The 7,951-nt window shown below is 44.4% G+C and overlaps 1 protein-coding gene across 1 annotated transcript in view; it reads left to right on the top strand.

Moving 5' to 3' along the window:
- The first annotated feature begins 975 nt into the window (after positions 1 to 975).
- Positions 976 to 7,951, top strand: part of LOC143414471 (uncharacterized) — a 51,774-nt gene continuing 44,798 nt past the window's right edge. Inside the window, exon 1 of the mRNA XM_076878898.1 lies at positions 976 to 1,083. Coding sequence (XP_076735013.1) covers positions 1,053 to 1,083 — 31 coding nt within the window. The 5' untranslated portion in view covers positions 976 to 1,052. The remainder of the gene's footprint in view (positions 1,084 to 7,951) is intronic.

Raw genomic sequence — 7,951 nt, 5'->3', positions numbered from 1 at the left:
GGTAAGTGGGACCATTGTGTTCATCATAACGTGGCATATAGTAGGGTGGACTTTGACAACTGTTTCCCTCTTTTGTTGCAGGTTTGCACTATACTGCTGCTGTCTTGTCACATGCTGTTTTGTTTGTTATGTGATGCTTTTATAACGAACAGTACTTTGGGGTGTAATTGTTTTATGTAAATCTTTTATTTATGTGTGTAACGTTTTATGCTCTGTTTTATTGTTTTAGTGGAGGTGCGGCCGCTTGCTGAGGGGCTAGGCACGTGAGGTGGAATCCCCTTCCCGATGCATGCGAATGTATGCACCGGGCATAGGTAGATTGCACCATTTAGAGTTTAGTGTGAGTGACAGTGAGGTCTGCAGTGAAGTTGCACAGGTGAGTAATTGGTGGCACCCTTGGGCACTCCTCCCTGTAGGTTGCCTCCTCAAGTGGCCGATCTCCACTATTTTGTTTAGTTATTCTTTTAACATGTTGTGATTGTTTTTAGGGTAGCATCGTGGTAGGGAGTCTGGTCGTTTTGTTAATAAAGTGTTTTAATTATCTATTTTGCCGTCTCAACCCTGCTACCTTAGGTGCCTTTTTGATTTTACAATTCTATGTTTTTAGTAGTAGTTCTTAATAAACTTTGTAAAATTCATCTGTCTCACCTCTGCCGTTAATAACGAGTCTGTGGGCTTTGGTAGCCAGTGTGATACTTTGGCTAGAGAAATCTTTCCTGGGGTGTAACTCCCTCCCCCAGGTGGCGTTGTCAACATCTTAGTTACCGTCCCCGGTTATTCCTCATCGCGACACCACATTATGCTGTGGTGTTTGAATGGTTCTACGTGCTGAGAAGCAAAACAAATCCTGTTTGTCCCGTTTTCTAGAATGTAGTCCGTAAATCCGAGGTGTTTTGAACGCAGCAACTGTCAGTACTTACAGCTGGAGGAAAGCGGGGTGTTTCCCCGCATATACAAAACACAAGGAACAGGAGCCACAGTGAGGCGTGTGTGGGAGCTCTGCTTCATCCAGGGTTACCGGACTTTGTGGCTGCTGTGGTTTTTAAAGGAGGATGAAGATGTTGCTGTTTCTCCTCCTGAGCGGTAAGAAACTCTGAGCTCAGTTAAACTGTTTAATCTGCACTCAGTCACATCACAGCGCCATAAATTCACTCAGTGTCGGAAAACAGCGACCTCATGATGTTGACTTTAGCTGTGAGAGTGTGAACGATGTCTGAGAGGGTCAGGACTAACAGACTGCGGGCTTTCAGGTGAAAGCTTGAGAGTTTCTACCATGGGGGAGGCTAACTATGTGCTGAAGTAGCTCAATGTGCCAGAGTGCAGGGCTGATAAGCGTTAAGTCACATCAGAATATTAACAACTTTTGGAGAAAATGACATCAGGTCATTCTCAGATTATTACCGCCCACAGTTTAACCCTCAGGATTTGTTCAAAATCAATATCTGTTCGGCTTGTTTTTGGCCACGAACAGATTAGGTCTGTGACCCTTGTGATCCAAGATGGGGCCGATAAGAACGATCACGTTCTCATTGTGGGAGATTTTAAAATCTGACTTTTAATCTGGTCCAGTCCGTATCTCGTCCCACACACGAATACAGACACACACTAAACCTGGTCTTGTCACACAGTCTGCCTGTGTGTAACGTGGAAATGTCTGACACTGCCTTTCCTGACCATATGATTGTATTATTTGATGCTGTGTTTTAACACACTACAGTTCAAACTACTGTTCGCCGCTGTCAGATCATTAACTCTTCCACTGCCGCCCAGTTTTCCTCTACTTTTAGCCTGTCTGACCCTGCTGATCTCACTCCCTTGGACACAGAGGACCTCAGCTCCTGGTTTGAATCTTCTTGCCTAGCTATCCTGAACTCTGAGGCACCATTAAAAACCAGTGTTAAGTACCAACACTTCACCGAGTTCTTTTGATTCCTCAGAGGCATCTGATGGAAGACAAAACACGGCTCAGTAGACCATTTAACTCTTTATTTCTCTTTCACATGACTTCCTGAAGGGAGGTGCGTCCTGCATGACACGTTGCTGCAGATCTCAAAATAGTGGTGTGCCCCTGACAGTTTTATTACAGGGCGTCCCACTCTAGTCTAAACAACAGTGTCTCAGTAACTTTCCACTAGAGATGGTCCCTCTTATCTACTTTTTCCCAGGCAAACATGAGCGAGAGTCTGCAGCTTTCTACTCCCCAAGGACACATGGTCTCATGCCTTTATTTTTCAGGGCTGTGTCCACTTAATACTACACTAAATAACTTTATAACACTTATTAATAAAAAGCATAGCATTATTGAGGCACTGCAAATTAGCTAATCTCAACACCAGGCAGCCCAAGGCTAAAACCGAGCCTTGGTTTAACCTCCTAGGACCTGACATGTGGACATCACACTTTGGGTTGTCTAGACCAAAATAATAAATTTTGCTCTAAAGGGCCTGATATCCACTCACGAGGACATTTTACCGCCACTGTTCTATTGAAATTTAAAACGAATGTCCTCATATGTGGATATCAGGCCCCTGTAGAGCAAAATCAGGTAAAAAGATAATTCTTTGTTTTTACATTCATCAAGTCCCAATCAGCCCGAATAGCAAAGAGAAATTAAAAATGCATGACATGGAAGAGTTCGGGTCTTAGGAGGTTAATGACACCACTCGGGCTGTGAGGAGGTAGTGTTGTAGAGCTGAACGCAGATGGAAGAGGGACAAACTGCAGGTGTCTCTTCAAATCTTAAAGGACTGCTGACGTATCAGGATATGGTCAAAGAGGCTAAAATAAAAAAACCTATCTAAGATCATTTCCTCCAACAGTAATAATCACGTGTGTTATTTAACTCCATTGACTTCATTTTAAAGTGACTGTTTGGAGGCCTCTCATAAACTGTCTAATGATTTTATGTGTTTTTTCATTGAGGTTACAGCTACTCTCTCATTTCTTCCCCTGAGTCTGACCCCTCTGTCTATTTCCAATTGATGGATTTTTTTTTTTTTTTTTTTAAATGAGAACGGTATCTTGGAGGTCTTCCAATCAGGTTTGAAAAACCTCTATAGCACTGAGTCAACACTCTTAAGGGTTTTTTTATGATATCCTCCTTTCCTGTGATTCTGGTAATAATGTTGTTCTTGTCCTCCTTGACCTAACAGCTGCTTTTGACATTGTAGACCACAACATTTTACTGTCTCGTTTACAACATCGTGGTACTGCTTTGAATTGGTTTAGGTCTTATCCCTCTGACAGGACTTTTAGTGTTAACTTTTTAGGGCATGAGTCCTTTTCTGACGCTCTTCAGTTTAGGACCTGCAGCACTCAATATTAGGGCCTCTGCTTTTTTCAGTATATTTACTAGAGATGGACCGATCCGATATTGCGTATCGACCTAAATTACTGGATCAGATATCAGAGAGAAATAAAAAATGTAATCCGATCCATTAAATATCAAAAAGCACCTCACAAGACTTGCGACATGGCGACATCGGGCCGATGGGCCGATGGTGATTTTTTGTTTTTATGGGCCGATGGGTTTTGTTTTGTTTTAGTTTCCGTTTTTTTTCCCGTGACGGTATAAACACTGAAAGGTGGTGGATTGGCCAGATGCTGGGAGATGTTTAAAAATAACTCAGTTGTTTGGTGGTGGCTATTGCGGAGCTTCCACAGATTCAGTAACATTAGCAAGTGGTGGAGGCCAGCAGATGCAACACGCTGGCAGGTAGATGACGGAAAGGCAGGAGGAGCAGAGACCCGAGGCGGTGAACTGAACTTCAGGTAAGAAGTTATGACCCTTTTTTTTTTTTTTTTTTGGTCTGCTTATTCTGTTGGTTTTTTTTTGTTTTTTGCCCTTCTCCCCCGTCCCTCTTCTCTGCTGTTTCTCTTTCCCTCTTTCTTTCTCCCCTTCTTTCCCCCAGTCAAGTCTGTCCCGTATTCAGCAAGTGAAAATGAAGTAAACAATAAAAGGTGAATCAAATGGACCATTACGGCAAGGCTGGGATGGTCAATTTGGTGAAGTAAATCCGTTGGTCATCTTTCTTTGCCTTTAGACAATAATTCTGATGGCAAAAGAGCCAAACGGGACAGGGGAAAAAAAAAAGAAAAAAAAGAAGAAGTTATGACCTGCAGTCTATCTGGATCAGATATAAACCAAGTTTAGGTGGAGTTTATTTTCGTTATGCTGACTTTTTACAGTCAGTTACAATAACTCATTCTGCGTACTAGCTAGCATGACGTTTATATACTGCTGGGCAGGTGCTATGATATTATTGATGTTGAACTTGTTTTATCTCATTTTATTTATAAGGTTAGTTATTAGAGTTTCCAACCGTCCCGTAAAAAACGGAATCTTCTCGTATTCAGAGAAAATATTGAGCGTTTGGTATTGAGATGAAAAGGAACACAGTTTGTCCTGGACTTCAGCTACAATGGAAAAAGACACAAAGCTGGAGATATTCTGTGTCTTTGCTGCACAGCTGCCTCTTCTTCTCTCATTCTCCCCCCTCCCTACTTCAATCATGAAACTGATCGATGATCAGCTGATTGGCTTTTCTCGCTTGTTTGTTTATCGCCCACTTTGCGCCAGAACGTGGAAACTGGCGGATGTCGCGCTAAACAACAGCAGCACCTTTAACCTTGATAAGCTGTTGTTAGAATTTATTTAATATTACGTTCTACACCAGGATCCTTTTCTACGTAGCTGACGGCTGGTAACTGTGCAGGGGCGGATCTAGCAAAGTTTAGCCAGGGGGGCCGATAGGGCATTAACAGGGAAAAGGGGGGAACAAAGACATACTTTTCTTTCTTATTCTCATTTAAAATGTCGAGCTTTTAATAAATAATTATCTGAATCTTACACCCAAAGTTTTAATCTGATGTAAAATGTATAGAAGTCCATTACTGTATATAGTAACTGTTAAGTAGTAAGCTATAGTACTTTTTCCTTTGGGAAAGTACCATCTGTGCAGTCTGCAAATCTGTAGAAGAAAGGGAGGGGCAGGTAACCCCTCCCTGGAGCTGGCCCCAGGGAGGGGTTACCTGCCCCTCCCTTCCTTCCCTCCCCATCTCCAGCTGCCTCCCTCTTCCCGCTCCTCCACAACCACCCACACATGCAGGGCCTTGGAGTGGGGGTATGTCACCAGGGTGCAGAGGAGGCTACCCCCCCCCCCCCCCCCCCCCGTCCCCTTCTGGCTGCCTCTGCCTCAATTTTATCCCACAACTTAGACATTCACATTATTCACACTCTCATTACACATACATATAGGATCTTGGGGGTGGGCACAATCACGGAGTCCAAATTACCATCAGGGTGTATACCTCACCCCTGACGTCGTTGCCCACCTCTCAATTTTAAATACACTTAGTCATTGAGGGCTAGCAGGAGGGACTATGCGCTTACCTGCTGCTCCTTGGCAGGTAGCTCCAGGCCCTCCTGGGTTTTAATTGCACCTTAGAACACATATGCATCAACACTACAATGAGCGGGTGGAGGGAGGTTTGGAGTCTTCTCCCACCCCCATTCTCTGCGGCCTGCTGGAGCGGGAGGGCTAGTAGGAGGAGTTGGCCGTCCGACTGCGGTCTGGGGTGTGGGGCCTCCCTGCTGCTGCGGAGTCGGGGTGGTCTGCCTCTCCCCACCGCAGGGAAAAGGGTAACACCACCTGGGTCTGGGTGCAATTCCCCCCTCCAGGGGCAAGGGTACCTAGACCCGGTTTGTAGAGTACGCTTGGGGAGTGTGATCGTGTGTACAGCGTCTCTTTATGTCTGTCTCCACGTTGGTTGAGTGTGGAGTGAGTGCATATGAGAGCATGAGGGTGGGAATGGATGTTTGTGTCTGTGTGTGCCTGTATGTCTGTGTCTATATGTCAGGTTGGGTATCAGACGCCACCTCTCTGGGGACACCTCAGGCCCTCCAAGGTTTGGAGGCCTATCTCCACCCACCACCACTTCCCCTGCCGGTGGCGGACTCCCTCAGGTGTCGGTGTGTTGGTGGTTCTTTGTGTCTGGGGGTGGGCGTCCGGGTACACACCGGCTCACTCCTTGGCGGCCGCTTGTCGGGGCCTGGGGCCTGGGGCTCGCTCGGGCCCCTTTGGAGGTGGGGTGCCCCCGGCCTCTCGGCCTGGGGCTCGGTCACTCAGGCACAGCTGGGGGCCGGCGGAGCTTACGGGCGCGTCACTGCAACTCCCCCTGACTTCTGCTCCGCGGCTGCTGGGCGAGCCCTCATCTGGGACTCTCCTCAGCTCTTACTGGAACAGTGGCGCGGCTGCCCCTCTGTTGGTCTTCCTTGGTCTCTTGTGTTCTGGGGGCCTCTGGATGTCTGGAGTTTTGATCTCCTCCATACCCGCTTCACACCCTGGAGGACGGGGCTGTGGCCCCCCCACACTCCCTAGCAGATCATTACATGGAGAAACCTTTGGAATGCAAGCATGCTGATCCACACAGGTATGCACACATGGGTATTCACAGACGCGGACTAAAGCTTTCTTGGCTGCTGCCTCAAAGCACACTGTGCGCTGTCTATCTTGCGTGCTGCACAATATCGTTTATTATTTAGTAAATATTGATATCTATGACTAGCTAATTTATTGTGATGGTGCTTTGTTTTCTCTATTATTATGTTGCTCTTTGTTGTTTGCTGTCTCCTCTGTTTGTTTTTTTTGTTTGTTTTTTTTTTTTCTCCATACAGGTGACCCAGGAGTTCTTTTTTTTTTTTCTCTGTCTTCCCCCCCTTCTCACCGTCTCTTCTCCCCTTTGGTTTTCTTTCTTTCTCTCCCCCTCTTTCTCTCATTCATTCCCCCTGTCCTATTTATTAAAAAAAAAAAAAGAAGAAAGATGTTGAATCTATTTAATTATTCTTGAAAATTAATTTATTTCTGTGCATTTTTTTTTCCACACTGCATCAAATTAAAGTGGATTACGTTGATTAAGCATCATGAGGTGGAGGGTTCCCTTTTTTTTTTTCTTTTTTTTTTTTTTTTGCTGGTAGTTTTAGAGCCCTATTAGTTAGGTTGCTTACTCTTTAAAATACCAGAATAGGGAGGATGGAGTAGGTTTAAGTTTATTAGATTGATCAGTGTTGCTGAACTATGAAATATTTTGGGTGCAGTGTATTTTTTTACATACCTGTATAACAGAATAGCTTTAGTGTCGTTGTTTATTTAAACTTGAGTTTGAACTTATACAAAATGCAGCAAGATATTAAAAAACAGTTTTATTGATTAAAAAAACACTATATCGGATTCATATCGGTATCGGCAGATATCCAAATTGATCGTGCCATCTCTAATATTTACAGCCCTTGGGAACCATCCTTAGAAAGCATGCAACATCCTTCCACTGTCATGCGGATGACTGTCAGATTTATCTGCCTCTGAGCAGAAAAATAGCTTCTCCATTAAACCACTTCTATGTATAGAAGACATTAAATCTTGGATATCCCTCAACTTTCTAAGACGTAATTCAAGCAAAACAGTTGTGATTGTGTTTGGTCCTAGTGGACCTTGTGATCCCTCCACTATTGATTTGGGACCCCTGGCAGAGTATTTTAAAGCTGTTTTTACTAACTTGGGTTTTAAGATGGTCAGTGATTTTAAATTAACTCAAATTAGAGCTACTGTCAAGTCCAGTTTTTATCATTTAAGGCCGTTGGCAAAGGTAAGACCTATGTTACTCCATGCTTTTATTTCGTCGCATTTAGATTACTGTGATGCTCTGTATTTTGGAGTTAGTCAGTCTCTTCTCTCTCGTCTGCAGCTGGTCCAAAATACTGCTGCGCGACTTTTAACCAGAACTCGTAAAAGAGAGCACATAACTCCCATCCTCGCTTCACTCCATTGGCTGCCTGTATATCTTAGAGTTCATTTTAAAATTCTAATGTTTGTTTTTAAATGTTTAAACGGTCTTGCTCCGCCTTACCTCTCTGAGCTTCTTCATCCCTACTCACCCCCCAGGTTTCTCAGGT

Source organism: Maylandia zebra, linkage group LG3 (assembly GCF_041146795.1).
Source record: "Maylandia zebra isolate NMK-2024a linkage group LG3, Mzebra_GT3a, whole genome shotgun sequence".
Lineage (NCBI taxonomy): Eukaryota > Metazoa > Chordata > Actinopteri > Cichliformes > Cichlidae > Maylandia > Maylandia zebra.
Note: the sequence above shows the minus strand (reverse complement) of the source record. Positions and strands in the feature narration are given on the sequence as shown.